The sequence below is a fragment of the Magnolia sinica genome, chromosome 15, assembly GCF_029962835.1.
Source record: "Magnolia sinica isolate HGM2019 chromosome 15, MsV1, whole genome shotgun sequence".
In the NCBI taxonomy this organism is placed as follows: Eukaryota; Viridiplantae; Streptophyta; class Magnoliopsida; order Magnoliales; family Magnoliaceae; genus Magnolia; species Magnolia sinica.
The window spans coordinates 51,246,972-51,266,134 of NC_080587.1; the positions used below are offsets into that span (position 1 = coordinate 51,246,972).

Sequence of the window (19,163 nt, forward strand, 5' to 3'; positions counted from 1 at the left end):
GCGATCCCCAATGCGGCTGCGATGAGACGCTACTTGCCTTGGCCACTGGCGATCTCAACCGTTGCCTTGATAGTGATTTTCCGGTTTGGAACGTTCTTTAGGGCGCCAAGGGATTTCTCCGGCACAGCGATCACATAACCGGTGGTTCTTCTGCCCGTGTGTGCCCTGTTATTGAGATGCCCACTGCTGTCTAGGAACGTATTGACCACTCATTCTATGCAGATTTCCTGAACCGAGTTCTATCTTCGGTCGAGGTCGATCTCTCAAGTAGATTGTGATTGTGTTTACCTCCATGCTAGCCGAAGATGGGTCAATATCGATCAGCATGGCTTCTTTTTCCTTTTCCGAAAACTTTAGTAATTCACAGTAGATGTATTCCTGAATAAAATTCCTGAAAATAACGCATTTGTTAATGGAATGGGAGCGGGATCTACGCCATTTACAATAGTCAACCTTCTTAGGTTCCTCGGCCGAAGGTATCTTGTGGTTAATAGGAACTTTGATGAACTTTGTTTCTAACATCAAGTCAAAAATCTCCTCAGCCCGAGTAATATCAAAGGTGTATACTTTCCGAGTCTTTTGAGTTGTTGGAGCGACTGACTCTGCCTTAGCCAACACCGGGCAGATTAGTGGTTTCTTAGCCACCACTTCAACGATAGCAATTTCGTAATTAGGATCATTGTAATACATCCCGATTGACGAGTTTGCTTGCCTAGCCCTTTCCCGAAGTAAATCTTCAGAGACCTTCTTAGTAAGGTCGTATAAATCAGTAAACTTCGTGCTTACGATTGGTAGAATCCCATTGGTGGTCCTTGATTTCTATTATCATAATTTCTAGCTTCCTGCTCCAGTCGTCTGACCTCTGCCGGAAGCGGCATATTTCTGACATCTTGAGTAGGTGGCATATTACGCTGCAATGGTGGCGTCGGCGAGAAAGGGACAGCATTACCGACCAAACAACCATTATTTTGCTGCGTAGGTTGCGTCCGCTCCGTCATAACAACCAATAATCATTGCATGGCCTCAGTCTGACTGGACATATAACGATTGGTATTTTCCACCTGTTGACGGAGTTGTTCCACTTGAATTCTTGCATTTTCCTACACCATCTAGAATATTTGTATGTACATCCCTTAGTCCCATTGATACCTCATCCAAAAGAATAGGGTGAGCCATCGGTGGCCCTGCTTGGTTTCCGGTTGAGTTGACATTCAAATTAATTTCACTTGGAGGTGCCTGAACCTGCACATCATCCACCAGGGGTGGTGCGGTTGGCATTGCAGGTTCGTTCCCGACAATTCTACCACTCCTTCCTTGCATTCTAGCAATAACTAAATCGGTGGTATATAATAGGGTCCGACCCGACGTGCTAGAAACTTGTTCGTCGTTGTTTTGACGATCCATTCTCTAGCACGGGTGACGGGTGCGTAGGCGTGTCAGAATTGGGATTGCGGTTCCAATTCAAACCGAACAACAATGACCCCGAGCGCCAAAGTAGGCAGACACTGAGTATGACTGAGATCTAAGGAGACCGGTCACCTATTCAGCCACTCGCTCAAAGTGTAAATGGATCAGGCAATGGTCAGAGGTAGGGGTTCGTCCTCTGATGATGGGTTTCTCCTTGCCTTCCGTACAAAAGGACTTTCTTATGCATGAACAGTGGAATGTTAAAAAGAAAAATTAAAATCAACCGCTAAAGAGTGCTTTGATTACAACTATAACTATCGACTACTATATTTATACTACAAATTAAGCTAAAGAAAGCAAGTAGCAAATACGGTAAGTAAATGATTACTCTAAAGGAAAGGAATTACTTAATAAAAGTTGAGATTACACTATGGAATGTAAATTTGATAGGATAATTCAAAGATAATTGAAGATAATTGATTTGTTGATTTGTTTGGGTTGATGTGAAATGACTTTTCCCACTGAAATCCTCTTCTGTTTATAGCTTCGATCCAGTCATTCTGGATCCTTCCCATGATTCGACGGTTATCATAATCGTTTCTGCCCTCTCTCTGCTTCTAGATTTTTCCCACGATCTAGCGTTCCCTGAATTCTTGACATCTGTATACGAACTTGACTACTAGCTAACTAATTGTTTAGTCACATGAACTCGGTCACGCCACAACAACTACTTACAATGTACTCGACATCTGATAGCATTCTTTCGGAATTCGGTCGCATGTTCTCATAATAATCTTACGATCGTTAATCACACAAACGTGTGATTCGCACAAGTTTGACCAAAAACAGGAACCGGTCAAATAGGGTATAAACAGATATTTTCCCATAAGGGGAAAGATAAGGTTATCCTAGAACATGAAGAACTTTGTAAATATAGTATGGGTAAGCCTATTAAGGACAATAGAGGATTTGAACTTGATAGTAACACATTTGCCTCTACATCTACCCCTCCAGTAATCCAAAAGGAGTCGTTTACTTCAAGATGCAGCTCAAGATCCTCTCTTGTGTGCCATGCTTGTGGAGATATTGGGCACTTTAGATTTGAATGCTTGATATGAAAAAGGGTCCGATCTACCCCAATCACTAAGCAAATTGGTAAAATTTTCATTATTGAAAATTTGGCACACCGATGGAGAAGCATCCTTAAAGGATCGCTGGAAAAGAAGAGAGAATTTCCAACCCTTCCTTAAAAGACCGATCGGATGAAGGTGTTGCTCAAAATAATTGCTCAACTTAATGAAAAGGAAAAAATCCGAATCAAAGACAATGTTAATCAAGGTAGGACTCACATAGTTAAATCACCTACTGAACATAGATCTCCAACTAGGAATTCACCTAAGAGAGATGAATCTAAGAAAATCATTCCCCCTCTCGAACATAGTCCGGGTCCTAAAAAATTCAAACCCAAGTAGGTTGTGTAGAGGAATAGGTGACCTTAGAAGGTCTATCTTTTGCTCTATAATTAAATCTAAGGATTTCAGCCTTATGTGTGAGCTTAATTGATAAATCTGAAGATTTAGCATCATCTTGTGCTTAATTGGTATATTCGAGGATTATAGCCTCATTTGTTTTTTATAGTTTAAGCTTTAAAATTGCTTAATTTTAAGTATCATATATTTATTGCTAAACTATCATTGATCATTTCTATTTTGATTTATATATCTCTTTAAATGACCATAATAAGCATGCTCCATGTACTTAATATTGATGTGCACCTTTTAAACCCTTGTTACTATGTGTTTATAGTAACATGTATGACTTATAGAGTTTCTTTTCATTTTATGTTTTTATTTTTATATTCATTGAATTAACTCTTTGTCAAATACTGACAAAAGGGAGAAGAAAGATGGAGTCCCACCAAAACAAGTTAAATTCTCTTTTGCACGATTTGTTTGTTGTTAAAAGAATTGATAAAGATAGGGGAAGCAATTATGAGAGAGCATTGCAAGTTTACATGTTTTGTTTGTATCGAGTTGTAAATCATTTGTAATTTGATATGCAATATTTTATGTTCTTTTAATATGTTATTGGTATGGACCATGACATTGTCTAGGTTAGATTTTTGTCATGTAATTAACAAATTGGGAGATTGTTAGTGCATTTATTTGTGCAACTTGTTTGTCAATCACATACGTCTGTGTGTTAGGGAGTCGGTTGAGCCATTGGAAGCTGAAGACCGAAGACATATTAATACATGAGCATTAAGGAGCAAAGAACAGGTATATGAGGTGCCCTGGTGATCCTAACCCTCGACCCAAAACAACCCAAACTTCTAGATGATCATGCCTTAATAGGTAAACCCTTGATTGATTATCCCATAGCCTTAGGAACCCTAATTGAACATGCTTATAAAGGCTTTAGAAGTCTCGGGCTTCTGTGAAACAAACTGCCCAAACCTCTAGATGATCACGGCTTAATAGGTAAACCCATGATTGATTATCCCATAGCCTTCGGAGCCCTAATTGAACATGCTTAGAAAGGCTTTAGAGGTCCTGGGCTTCTGTGAAACAAACTACCCAAACAATAGAAATTGAGTGGTCATCGATCAATCATTCGATCGAGCGAGCCTCAATCAATCTCGATCGATCGAACTTGGACAAAATTGTCCAGCAAGCTTTTCAAGTAAATCTGAATTTCGTTCAATCAATCGATGGCCCTCAATCGATCGATCAAGGGAAACACAAATCGTCCAGCAAGCTTTTTTGGATATAAGCTGGATCTGGTCGATCGATCGACAATGCGATCGATCGATAGATGGAACCGAGTTCTGCATTTTTTTTATCATTGGATCTCAAATGTTTCATAAAGGGCATTCGGTTTTTGGGCATTTACATTGGCTTTTAGTGCAAATAGAGGCTAGGTGTTTTCCCACTCATACCAAACATCCTAAACCTCCATCCAAAGAGTTTCATGCAAATTTTCTTGTGACTCTTCACTCTAATGAGAATTTCATGCTCTTATTCGAAGATGTGGATGAACTCTCGCCATTCTAGAGATTAAACACTATGCCTATAGTCAAATCCTTATCTAAACTCTTAGAAGACCCTTCTAGGTGAATCCCCTATGAATTACAACATTTCCATGTGTTGTAAGATATTCACCCAACCTCCTTGCCTTGGTTACCTCATTGGCACAACATATGCAAGGCAAACAACGGTAAGAGTTGAAGCATCGACATCAACGTTGAAGGGAGAAATTGAGAAGTAGATCCAAGCACGGGAGAGCTTTTAAGAAGCGACTCAAGCACAATGCTACGAAAGGGGCTCAATCCAGCAAGTTGTCAATTGTAAGAGTCCATTCATACTCCTTTCTTGTGTAGGATTGAGCGTAGAGTTTGTAACCCAAACTCGCGTAGGTTCTTATGTAGGATCGTATCGCCACTCACACGAGTGAGTACGTGTATAAGTCCTTATGTAAGCCACCAACACGGGTGTGTATGTGGTAAGCTAATGCATGGGCATTTTCACACTGGGCTTGAGTGGGGTCGCCTATTAGATGCAAGGGCACACTCGGGGTGGGTGACCCATACGATTTGGGGCCCACGGGAGAAGTCTCGTGTTCGAGACTCCTTACCAGGGGTGATTAATGCAGATTTCACACCGGGCTCAAGTGGGGTAGCCCGTGGGATGCGGGGACACACTCAAGGTGGGCGGCCCATGTGATTTGGGGCCCACGAAGGAGGTTCGGCCGAGGTCCTAACCCATGAGATGTGGGGCCTGGGCTATGAGATAAAGGGATTAATTCGTCATACTCTAACAGTTCGAGCTTTTAGAGCAAGTGGTTAATTGTCCTGCATCAAATTGGTATTAGAGCCTAGGGTTCTTGTAGGGGAATTCATTACATGTTTAAGGTTTGGCTGTTTATGTCCATTACGCATCAATTCTCATCATATATGGCTGTTTAGAAGTCCATAAACCCTGACATAAGCTGCTGAAATTTTTTGTTATCCCCTTATTTGAATTATTTTATAAATTAACTTAGCTTTCTATTTATAGGTTTAGAAACTTTCCTTTTCTGTTTTTTTAGAAACTAATTTTTTTGAAATTTTCTTAATCTTTTTTTAGAAACTAATTTTCTTTCCTTTTTCTTTTTTAAAAACTAGTCTACTTTCCTTTTTCTTTTTTAGAAACTTACTTTCTATTTTTAGAAACTTTCCTTTTTCGTTTTTAGAAACTAGGTTGCTTTTCTTTAGAAACTTTCCTAATTTGTTTTTTTTTTTAAACTTTCCTAATTTGTTTTTTTTAAGAAACTTTCCTAATTTGTTTTTCTTAGAAACTTTCCTTTTTCGTTTTTAGAAACTAGGTTGCTTTTTTTTAGAAACTTTCTTAACTTGTTTAAAAAAAACTTTCCTTTTTCGTTTTTAGAAACTAGGTTGTTTCTTATAAAAATTAAAAATTTAAAAAAAAAGAAAAAAAAAAAACCTTATATTTTGACAACTATATTGCTGAATTTTGGTTGGCACCCTGCACTAAACATGGAACAATTGCAAGAGTCACTAAACAAGTTGTCCCAGAAGTTGGAGTTTTTGATTAAGCGCTTGGAAATGGACCAATGCTTTGAACAGCTTGATATACGCATTACCCGACCAAAGACCATCATCAGACAAACCCCACCATTGGGGTAGATGTCCAATCTCAAGCAGGTAGCCTGGAGGATAAACCAATGAATGGAGTTGGTAAATGAATCAATTATAGGTGTGCACCCATGCACCCACCCCAGGAGAGACATCAAGACCACTATTTTGAGGGGTACGACATGTGCAGCCTTGTGGCTGGAGAGAATGCACCAAAGGCTAGTGTAAAGTTACCCACTGAGGCCATTCCGATAATGGATGAGTTACGTGATGTCTTTTCTGATGATCTACCAGATGAGTCTCCCCCTAGGAGGGATATAGAGCACACCAAAACATGGGACACCGTAATACCTACAGCCGAGTTTGCGTTTAATAGTTCTGTCGATAGGTCAATAGGTCTCAGTCCTTATGAAGTCGTTACTGTTTATAAACCTGGAAAACTTATTGATCTTGTCCCTATGTCACTGTCCCATAGGGTGTCAAAGCCTACAGAGTCTTTTGCGCATCACATTCATTCATGGCATCAAGAAATCAGGCAGAAGATCACTACTAGTAATGAACATTACAAATTTTCTGCAAACCAACATAAACGTTTCAAAGAATTCAATATTGGGGACTTTGTGATAGTCCGCATCTAGCCTGAGTGGTACCCTCCGAGGACCGTTCGTAAGTTACACACGCATAGCGCTGGACCCTTTAAAATTATAAAACGAAACGGTCTCAATGCGTATGATGTAGATCTTCCACCTTTTATGGGAATTAGTTCCACATTCAACGTGGAAGATCTAGTTACTTTTCAGGGGACCGCTGATACTTTGTCCGGCCCTTCGCCTACCCGTCCTCATTCCCCATATTTATCTCCTGAACAATGGCCCCTTCCCGACCCATTTTTCCAGCCTCTACCTCTCATACCTAACCTTCACACACCCAAAAAGGAAATAGGGGATATCCTAAACTATCAGATAGTTTCAACGTCGGACGGCGGGTTTCCAGCCTCTACCTCCTATACCTACCTGTCCCAACTCATTTTCCCAGCCTCAACGTCCCATACCTACTCTTCCCAACCCATTTTTCCAGCCTCTACCTCCAATACCTATCCGTCCCGACCCATCTTCCCAGCCTATACCTCCCATACCTATCTTTCCCGACTCATTTTCTCAACCTCTACCTCTCATACCTAACCTTCACACACCCAAAAAGGAAATAGAGGATATCCTGGACCATCAGATAGTTTCAACGTCGGACGGTGGGTTTCAGAAGTACTTGGTTAAATGGAAGTCACGCCCAGCTTTAGACAGCACGTGGCTCACTAAGGAGGAGCTTCAGAGACTTAATCCTGACATCCTGAAGCGATTCAGGAGTTTTATTTCGCCAGTGGCGAAATTTTCGCAACCGGGGAGAATTGATGGGGACATCACCCGCACTCACGCCGCCCCCCTACGCAAGTACGCCAGGAGGGCCCCACCGTCGATATGGATCGATGACGATGTTCAGGGAGGGCCTCCTAGCTAGAAGACGGAGTTTTGATTCAAAAGAGTATGCCCGTTAGTGAAGAAAAGCCCATCATGGGATTTCATGATCGTGGCCCACTAGTCAGATTGATTTTATATTTTAGGTTTTGCTTATTAATGTTATTTAGAACATCATGAACGCTTTAGATTTATTTAATTAGTTTTTATTTTGGTTTACTTCATCGCCAAGTAATAGGTTGCACACATGGCGTGAGTTTTGAGGTATAGGGTTTTCTTATAAATAGGCACCCCTTGTAGCTTTTTTCATTCATTGAAGGTTAATAAAAATTCTGCGTTTTCCTACTCTCTGAGTTGTGAAGCCTAATTGGGTGCGAAGCCCTCTCTTCATCGAAAGTTTAACTACCGTGGTGCGAAGCCACATCTATCCCGATTTACCCCCATCCATCACCATCTCTACTACCCATCTTCTACCATCCATTCTTCTCACCTTACCCCATCATCTACACTTCAAATCAATTATCTATTACTGCAATTCTCCTCCCCACATCAAAATTTCAAAATCTGGCCCCACAGGAGGGCTGAAACTTCGGTGGAGCACCCACACAAACCGTACATCAGATCGAGCTGAGATTTGGGAGCTTTGGAGTCCATCCCTGGCTGACCAGGGCCAAGGTGGCCTTTTTCCGAATAGTGGGCCCCACACATGTGCGCCCGGAATCACACGCACGTGCGTCTGGGCCATTATTGTTTTCCACGCATGCGGTACTTCTCTGGCTCGTCTCTCTCCTCTCTTTCACTCCGCTTTTACCCAAAATACCTAAACCTAATCCTAAATTACTCAAATCTCCAATTTTATGCCCCTTTTCTCACCCTAGGGTTCCCCGAATTAGAATTTCTGAATCCCTTGGATTAGGGACTAATTACTATGCATGTGTGGATGAATATTTCTTATCTTTGAGTATCGTTTGGTTCATAATTTTTATTGATCCAACCCTATCATTGTAGGCCTGGACCTACATAGATTCCCCTTAATTGAATGTTTGGACTTTCATGTGGGATATGGAATTTGTATAATTGTTTCTGAACTAATGTGATCTTAAGCCTGAAATCTCGCATATCATATTTAATTTTCATGTCCTGCAATTTGGGGTCCACGGGGGAGGTCTCGTGTTCGAGACTCCTTACCAGGGGTGATTAATGAGCATTTCACACCGGGCTCAAGTGGGGTAGCCCGTGGGATGCGGGGACACACTCAGGGTGAGCGGCCCATATGATTTGGGGCCCACGAAGGAGGTTCGGCCGAGGTCCTAACCCATGAGATGTGGGGCCTGGGCTATGAGATAAAGGGATTAATTTGTTATACTCTAACAATTCGAGCTTTTATAGCAAGTGGTTAATTGTCCTGCGTCAAATTGGTATCAAAGCGGGAAGTCTCGTGTTCGAGACTCCTCACCGGGGGTGATTAATGCAGGGGCATTTTCACACTAGGCTCGAGTGGGATCGCCTGTTAGATGTGGGGGCACACTCGGGGTGGGTAACCCATGCGATTTGGGGCCCACGGGGGAGGTCTCGTGTTCGAGACTCCTTACCAGGGGTGATTAATGCCCATTTCACACCGGGCTCAAGTGGGGTAGCCCGTGAGATGTGGGAACACACTCGGGGTGGGCGGCCCATGTGATTTGGGGCCCACGAAAGGGGTTCAGCCAAGGTCCTAACCCATGAGATGCGGGGCCTGGGCGATGAGATAAAGAGATTAATTCGTCATGCTCTAACAGTTCGAGCTTTTAAAGCAAGTAGTTAATTGTCCTGCATCATAAGTCCTTATGTAGGCCACCGACACGGATGTGTATGTGGTAAGTCCTTGTTTAGGCCACTGACACGGGTATGTATGTGGTAAGTCCTTGTGTAGGCCTCCAACAGGAGTGTACGCTTGTATAGGTTAAAGGTGAACCTGATTTAAAACCTCCAATAGTGAATATCGATAAACTCAAGAAGAAGGCATCTGCCGGAAGTGGAGCAGGAAAACTGAACTACTATACATGCTCTAGGACATAGCCATTCATTCCTTAGCTCCGCCAAACTTCCGCACATATAGCCCGCGTGGCCCACTACCTCAAGCAATTTCTCCTTTTTTATTCCAGGTCTTGTATGTACATAAACATAAGTATTTCCCTAACATCTATTCACTAAAATACTAATGCAAGGAAACCAATTTTAGCTTCTACTGAACAGATGTGCAGCTAAAAGTTCCAGTAAAATCAGTTATTTACTTCTTTTGAGGTGGAAAATTCAAAGATTGGGCATATTACTAAGTGGGTAACTCAGTTTCAATGCTAATTTACGAAATCGAAACCTTGGTTCACAATTTTAATATCTTATGATTCAGAAACCAATCAACATTGATTAAAACCTTGACAAGGACTGTTGATCTGGAAGGAGACCACATGGATGAGCCATAACCCAAAATTCACGGTTGGACAACACCAATGGGCCGATCATTTTCAATTTCGTGCATTGAACATGAACCATTGTTCACTTTTTGCTTAACTTTGTGTTAGCCATCACCACTTGATTGTTGGGAGGTAGCTCATTCTCATGTTAGTGCAACAAATCAAAGGTCTTGATATGTGCTTGAAGCACGTGCATCATTGTTCGAAGAGAAAATGAGGTGTGGCGCAGGGGAAGACTCCTATGTTAGTTCTGCACAATTTTAAAAAAATGGTAGTGGCTCATGCCAATCCATGTGGCAGTGATGTACAGCTATCAAGACCATCCAAATTGTGGCTCCCATTGCAGATATAGCATATCCGTAAAATCACACTGATCAAGCAATCCCAACCATCCAAATAATTGCTATCGAATGGATGGTTAAGAGTAAAATAGTGAACTATGAAAATTTTGAATGGAAAAATCAGGCATTTAATATTATCTTCACATGCAAGTTGTAGGTTAAGCTCCATCCGCAGTTGGGTTAGTGATTAGGATAGTCCAGATTGCTGTAAAACTGTGCAATGCATACGGTTGAAGAGTTTCCACCACCATTTTTTTAAGTTGCGCAAAACTAACATACAAGTCTAGCATTCGTGATGCTCACCAGCAAAATAGTGTGTTCTTGTTTGGCCTAGCAACACTACAGGCATTATGCACCTTTTGTTGATCCGAGCATAATTCATGCGAGCTCTGCCATGGATGGCCATGCCTGAATAATCTCCTCCATAGAGGGTATTAATCTTGGGATGCAAAAGGACAGTTTAGCCAATGGTCACAACTTGAAAATTTCACTGATCATTTGGGTAGGGTTCTACCAGATTAACCGCCTAGATCACAGAAATACTGGCCAATCACTACACAATAGTAGCTCGCAGAACAGAAATGCAGCGCGCATGCGACACACACACATATAGAGAAATACCTCCTCTAGACCATAATTGAGAATTGGCAACAACTAGCTAATTGTGGAAACTCGACCATTTGTATGGCATGCATGAATACAATCTGGACCATCCAAATTGTGGGCCCAGATGGATTTTAGACCAAAAATTACACAAATGAAATGATATCTACCATCTGATGTGGTAACTCTCAACTGATGGTCATCAATTAGACAATTAGGCCACCCACAATGAGCCAACATTTTGGGTGATCTCAATTTGGTGTTCTTCTGCACCACTGTATGGTGGATTACTAGTCACAATTTAGGAAGTTGCGCCAAGCTCATATTCTAGTCTAGCCTTTTGCTAGAAGTAAAAAATCAAGGAATAAAACTCAAAAGCAAGGTTTTTTTTTTTTTTTTTTGAAGGGAAAAAAAAAAAAAAGAGTCACAATGTCGGCCGTAACGACTGTTACAACAGGAAGGGTCATTCTAAGCAGTGTCGAGCAAAGACAAAAGCCCATTAAATAATGGTCATTATTTTCCAAATATGGGATGTTGTATGTGGAAGACAGGCTTTATACAGTTCTGCTCATCAGCAAACTCAGTCTTTGTTGACATGTAGTATTATGTACATATTAGGAGATATTTCAAGGATCCAAGTCGTTGATATGATGGTTTTCACTGTGGATGGAGTACATCCAAATAAATCCCTTAGATTGAAATATTCTAATCTTTGATTATTGGACTATTTTCCTTTTAATATGGATTGTCTACTCAACCATATTTTGTAGACCACCAATCAAATTGTCAGGATCTTCCAATCTTCAAGATTTTTTAGGCAGCCAACATCACTGTACATGCACAGAATTAGAGTTGTACATGAGTTGAGATAGCTCGATAAACTCGCTCGAATTGACTCGTTTGAGCTCGTTCCAACTTGACTTGCAAAAAGCTTCGGATCAGGCCAAGCGCAAATAACTGTAGCTCGAATAAAATCGAGTCGAGTTCAAGCTTGGTCAGGTTCGAATCAACTCGACTCGAAACAGAGCTCGAACCTTACTCAAACTCGACTCGCTCAATATATATATATATATATATATATATGAGTCAAACTTTAAACTTTAAACCCTATTAAACCCTTCACTTTCCCCCTCGTCTTTTCCTTTTGCTACCCTACCCGAGCCGAGTGACTATGCAAGCGTTCCGACTTCCAAGCAAAAATTCGGCAGCACCACCCGACCGACGAGCCAAGCGTCCGACTTCCGAGCGGAAATTCAGCAAGCACCACCCAACCAACGAGCCAAGCGTCCGCAGACCCTCTCTCTCTCTCTCTCTCTCTCTCTCTCTCTCTCTACTCTACTCTACTTCAGGAAAATATTTTTTTTAATGCAATCGAGTTGGGTCAGGGTTGCGTTGGGTTGGGTCAGGGTTTAGGTCGCGTTGCGTCGGGTTGGGTCAGGGTCGGGTTGGGTTAGGGTGTGGGTTGGGTCGGGTTGAGTCAGGGCCGGGTTGGGTCAAGGTTGGGTCAGCGTCGGGTTAGGTCAGCATTGGTTTAGGTCAGGTTGGGTCAGGGCCGGGTTGGATCACGGTTGGGTCAGCGTCGGGTTGGGTCAAGGTCAGGTTGTGTCGGGTTGGGTCAGCGTCGTGTTGGGTCGGGGTGTGGGTTGGGTCAGCGTCAAGTTGGGTTGCGTCGGATTTGTGTTTTATAAAAGTGATTTACTTGGATTGAATATGATTTTTTATTACTTGAATAGTTGAATTTGAGATTATTTAAGAAATTCTAAACTTGTGTATACTTGTATTTGATTACTTAAATTTGATTTATGCTTAATTCAAGTATTCAACTACAAATCATATATTAAATATATGATTTATAGTTGTATACTTCAATTAAACACAAATTAATTAGTTTTAGAGCGACTTCACTTAACACACTTGACAGATGAATTTAATAATCTACATACCCGTTTAAGAATTCATATACAATAAACTATATTCAAATCAATTATTGGTTTGATATCATATATATATATATATATATACATATATATGAATTCTTAAATTGTCCATGTTGGACAGTTTAGTAATATATCATGTACCTTAACATTGCTTACACAATTTACATAAAGTTCGAGATTCAGTGCATCAACCCAATTTATTCTCTGAATATATGGTTCTCAACTGGTTGACTGCCTCCCATCTGTGAATAACAGATAATGGTGATGACACCCAACCAGTAGAGAATTTTTACATATATTTAGAAAATTACTTGAGTAGTTGAATTTGAGATTATTTAAGAAATTCTAAACTTGTGTATACTTGTATTAGATTACTTAAATTTGATTTATGCTTAATTCAAGTATTCAACTACAAATCATATATTAAATATATGATTTATAGTTGTATACTTCAATTAAACACAAATTAATTAGTTTTAGAGCGACTTCACTTAACACTTGACACTTAACACACTTGACAGATGAATTTAATAATCTACCTACCCGTTTAAGAATTCATATACAATAAATTATATTCAAATCAATTATTGGTTTGATATCATATATATAAATATATATATATATGAATTCTTAAATTGTCCATGTTGGACCGTTTAGTAATATATCATGTACCTTAACATTGCTTACACAATTTACATAGAGTTCGAGATTCAGTGCATCAACCCAATTTATTCTCTGAATATATGGTTTTCAACTAGTTGACTGCCTCCCATCTGTAAATAACAGATAATGGTGATGACACCCAACCAGTAGAGAATTTTTACATATATTTGGAGAATTATGGGGAAATACTGCCGATTTTTCGAATCGCATGTAAATTGTGTGAGTAAAGTACATGATATATTACTAAATGGGATAAAAAGTGAAATTAAAAGTTAGGAGACGTGAGAAAACGCCTACTTACAAATCACACCTTCGAACTTCATATATCTTACGCGTGTTTTCTTATTTTCATATTTAAAGATGGCTAGTGAGGATGTCCCTACTGCCCCTGGTGTTGGTGCATCTGCCACATCCCCTCTAGTTGTTGAAGTGGAACAAGATGAAAGAAACTTAAATTCAGATATGTCGAATAAATGGGAAAAAAAAAAAAAAAAGATCAGCAGTTTGAGACGATTTTGAAGAGGTTGAGGTGAAAGAAGGTTCGAACCGTGTTATGAAGGTTAGATGTAAGCATTGCAAGTCAACATTCGCAAAACATTCTGGAGGATCAACTTCACATTATCACAGACATACTATTAATTGTGCTAAGAGTCTAAAAATCCCACGTTCAGGCCAACAATTGCTCTCATTTGCCTCATCTAAAGGAAGCGACTCCAACATACAAGTTGCTCACATCACTCATAAAAATAATTGACGGCACGATTGAGAACATAAGAGAGAGCGTGAAGTATATACAGGGGTCACCATCAAGACTTAGTATCTGAAATGACGTACTCCAACGTTTAAATGTTGGAACTCAAAAAACATTGAAGTTAGATGTGTGCACCCGTTAGAATTCAACATATGAAATGTTGGATGCGGCAGTTGAGTTGAAAATTGCATTCCCAGAATTTGCAGTTCGTGATAAAACATATGCTTGGTTACCTAGTGAAGATGATTGGAGAAGAGCGAAAGATGTTCGTAGTTTTCTTCGAGTTTACTATGACTGCACGAAATTATTTTTTGGCAATAAATATCCAACGGCAAATCTGTTTCTTCCAAAGCTTTAGAAGATTAAGGATGCTCTTCAAAGAAGTGTCACAACAGGTTCAGATTATATTCAAAATACAGCGCTAAGCATGCAAGTGAAATTTGAAAAGTACTGGAGCGAATGTCACCTATTGATGGCTTTAGCTGTTGTACTTGAACCTCGCTGTAAAATAGGACTGGTTAGTTACGTTTATAAGAAGATTTATCTGTTTGACAAGGCAGCAGTTGAAACATTTAATGTTCGTGTGGCAATTGAAGAATTGTACTCTTCTTATGTGGGTAATTCTACCAAAAGTCAGGATACACAAATTATGCATGAACGTGACTCAAGTTCGTCTATAGGTGATGACAATTTTCTCGATGAGTACTTCTCAGCCTTAGAACAAGATGAAGCGAGTTAGCAAACAAATGAATCAGAATTATATGCATATCTCAAGGAGCTAATCATGAAGGTCTCCAGTCAAGACTTTGACGTTTTAGACTGGTGGAAGACTAGACCTCGTGAAGGAAAATACCCTACATTGTTGTTGATGGTTCGAAATATTTTATCAATTCCGATAACAACAGTGGCATCAGAGTCCGCATTTAGCACCGGTAGTAGGGTGTGAACAAGTATGAAAGCTCACTTGCACCTAAAACAATTGAAGCGCTCGTTTGTACGCAAGATTGGTTACGTCCAGTTTGGGGTGGCAGTTCATTTGATGAAGAGGACGAGACCAAGAGTCTAAATGAGACTAGCACTGCACCTTCATATGTTTAAAGTTTAAACATTGTTTTAAATATTTTGGACATCTTGATCTTATTACTTGTTCCGTAAGACTTTAATCTCTGTTATTTTTGGAGTACTTGACATTGACATTGAAATTTTGAACCTACTATAATTTATTTCTTGAAAATTATATCGGCCCCATGAATTCTCCTTAAAATGTTATTCATTATTAACAAAAATCATTGTGCAGAAATGTCGTTTAATGACCCATCCCCCGACATTTGGGATTACGGTACCCAAGTCTACTCTCCAACATCTAGAAGAATGAAGATTAAATGCCGTTTGTGTGGAGACAAATTCGTCAACAAGACAAATCGGCTAAGAATACATCTATCTGATCGGGGAGGAGACGCAAAACCATGTCCTAATGCCTCACAGAAAGTACCAATTCTATTCCAGGCTCTCTTAGACTCAAATAAGAAAACTCTCACCCCCTCCACACCAAATTCAACTAGCCACTAAAAATATCATAAAAAGCCTATTGTAATAGATGAAGATTCATAAATAGAGAGAGTGTAACAAATTAGTAAGAAAGAAGAAGAGAAAAATGCTAGATTGAAAGCTTTAAAAGAAGAACAACTGAAACTCGCCTTAAAAATAAGTAGGGAAGAGGCGAAGGCATCTAGATATCGATGTCCTCCAAGATATCATGACGTCGAGGCAGAGCCGAGCATGGAAACAAATAAGAGCCACAATACATCAAAGTTTCTCTCCAGGCTCTCATCATTCTATAAGATGTTGGGAACTCCTTATAAATCGACTCATAAAGAAGATAGAAAAAGTTAGCTAAATCTATACAGGAACACGATGATGAAGTTTCACCACCTTCTGATTCGGAAGAAGTAAACAATTACCCTAGAGAAGATAACACATCTGGAACTGCAAACATATTTCCTATCGACGAAAGTGATGTTGATGGATCGGGTTCAGATGAAGGTGATAACTCTCTTATCCCTCGGTCGGGAAGGCGTTCCTCATATGTACCATATTAACAAGATGCCGATAAATTTTGAGTGAGTTTATGGTTTTCTTATAACATTCTCATATTGTTATTTGCTAGCTTGTATTAACTTGTTATGCACTGCCATTGCACCTGTCTCAGTTCTAACAATCTTGATTTTTTATCATTTATTTGTAAAATAATATTAACTCAAATCGAATCGAATAGCTCGTTCGACTCGACTCAATCCCAGCTCAACTCGACTCGAACCAGCGAGCCGAGTTGAGCTAAAGGGGTGAGGTCAAAGACCAAGTTGAGCTGAGTTTGAGCTTGGGTCATGGTGGGGTTGAGCTAAGCCGAGCTTGTTCTAGCTCGACTCGAACTCGACTTGTGTACAGCTCTACACAGAATCATGGGTGTAGTCAACAAGCAGGCTAAGCAGAATAACTGCCATCATTTTCACAAGTCCAATTTTAAATATAACAGCAACAGTTATGGTATATAGAGGTCGCTTCGTCTACAACTTTTGTCAAAAAGCTTATTGTACAACATTGTGTTTGACAGTGATGTGCTAACAACATCCATTCCGTCCATCATGTATGCCCCCTCAAGTTCTCGTTAGATACAAAAACTCAAACGGAAACAAAGCTCAAGGAGGCCACTCCAATGTAAAATCATAATAAAATCACATGTTGTGGCCCACCACCGTATAAGGATGGCCTGACTTTGGGGGTGTCCACTCATCCTAGTGGGAGGCATCTTATGAATGCATTAGATGGCATATATAAAACAAGGTGTGTCCCACACACAATCTAAACCCCTGCTTTGGATTTGTCTCATTTTTTGGGATAAAGGTGAACTCATAGGGTTGCATCTTATGGACGGAGTGGATGTGGGCCATACATCACGGTGTCCCCACACTAAAAATTGTAGAATAAGCTTGGGCTCGTTTGGATGCTTGTAGATTTTGTATGTGGTCAAATGATATGCAAGTATAAATCATTTACAGCCTGTAATGTTTGGCTTCAAGTTGTAACATATTTACAGGTAAATAGTTGTCTGTGTTTGGATAGCCTATAAATTGTTTAAAGGGAATTCATTTGCAGCTAAAAGTTCAAAATTATAGCCGTTAGGCTGTAAATAATTTGCAGGTAAATGAAATCACAACTTTTCAGAGGGATTTCATTTGCAGCTAAAAGCTGTAAATGATTTACAGGCAGTTTTCAGCATCCAAACACTGCCTGCCTGTAAACCATTTACATCTAGCCCAATTTACAGGCATCCAAATGACTAATTTTAAAATTGTTTATAGAGGAACCGACCTCAATAACAACGAGGCCATCCTTTTTCTAGTGTGCTTCTTCCTTTTTTTTATATACATTTTTACCATTAAATAGCCATTAACGCCAATCAGCCGTTACTCTGTGAAACACCATCTTTCTAACCTTAATTTAAAAAATAAAAATAAAAACCCAGCTAGGAAATTGATATCTACACCCACCCGATGGATAGATACACCCTTTCCCTTTTCTGCCTTTTGTAATCACAACAGCGCAATCTTCTACTATCAATACTACCAAAACTAGAAAGAAAGGGTGCATCTATCAATAAGGGGGGGTTCAAATTCAAAAAGGGTGCTCAGATTGTGGTAGTTGTAGAGAACTCACAAGATATGAGTCGAGAGAGTCGAATCCAAGAACCACATCGGCGACATTTCCTGAAACATTCACACCCCCAAAAAAGAAGAAATTAATACAATTGCTCTCGTAACCAGAGAGAAAGAGAGAGACGATAACCATACCATGGACGTCAGGAAGGAGAAGGGAAGTAATGGTAGCGCCCCAATTACTGATTTTAACGACAAGGGTTCCATTGTTGAGTTCGAACACTTCTGCTTTCTTCTCTGTCATTTTCCTTCTCCAAACTCCTCACCAATGCGATTGCGATTCTCTAGGATCTTGATTTCGATTCTTCTTCAACAGCTTCGCTACCATACATCGCGACGATTGCAATACCATACGTCGCGGACTTCACCTTTGGACTCACCGGAGGGGTTTAGGTGCGGGCCCCGCCTTACAAAACACGGTGCGGCACTGATAGTGGGGCCCACCTTGGTGAATGTATTGTATATCCACACCGTCCATCCATTTCCGGCTCATTTTAAGCATGATTCTAAAATTGAAGCAGATCCAAATCTCAGGTGAACCATACCATAGAAAACAGTAGTAATTGAACGCGCACCATTAAAAACTTCCTATGGCCCACCAAAATGCGTAATTTAATGAATAATGATTTTTTGCCATCCACCATGTTGATAGGGTCAAAAAGACCTGATGAAGGAAAAAAAGAAATATCATCTCCATCCAAAATATTTTTTAATGGTCAATCACCATTGTTTCCCATGATGTATCGTGGTCCGCCTGAGATTTGGATTTCTTCGTTTTTGGGCTCATGAGCTAAACTGACCTAGATAAAAGGACAGACGGCGTAGATATACAGTAAATATATTAAGGTGCGACCCATGATCAAGGCCACACTGTGTTGGCCAGGCCGGGTCGCACCTAATCCTCTTCCCTAACGGAGAGCCACCTGTTCTAACTTCCATGAGATCCACCGCGTACATCGATAGCATCATTTTAACCATTGAATCTAGAACACATGATTATCCAAAATTAAATTAAAGTACCACTCACTGATTTGTGTGAGGCCGACTTCAGTGTTTACGTATGATAAAATTCACCGCATGCTAAACCTTAATGGGCCATGTCACCAAATTTAAGAGTTTTCGGGTATAATTTTTATCTTCGGTGGCATACATGAGTTTTAAATCATCCTATTTTGGGGATAATGATAAAAAGG

At 40.1% G+C, this 19,163-nt stretch overlaps 1 protein-coding gene across 1 annotated transcript in view; it reads right to left on the minus strand.

Moving 5' to 3' along the window:
• The window catches only part of LOC131227258 (uncharacterized), a 56,997-nt gene extending 38,688 nt beyond the window's left edge, over positions 1-18,309 (minus strand). The window contains exons 1-2 of the mRNA XM_058223002.1: positions 18,106-18,309; positions 17,972-18,021 (exon numbers count right to left, since the gene is read on the minus strand). Of these exons, the coding sequence (XP_058078985.1) occupies positions 17,972-18,021; positions 18,106-18,214 (159 nt within the window). The 5' untranslated portion in view covers positions 18,215-18,309. The remainder of the gene's footprint in view (positions 1-17,971; positions 18,022-18,105) is intronic.
• Positions 18,310-19,163: the final 854 nt, after the last annotated feature.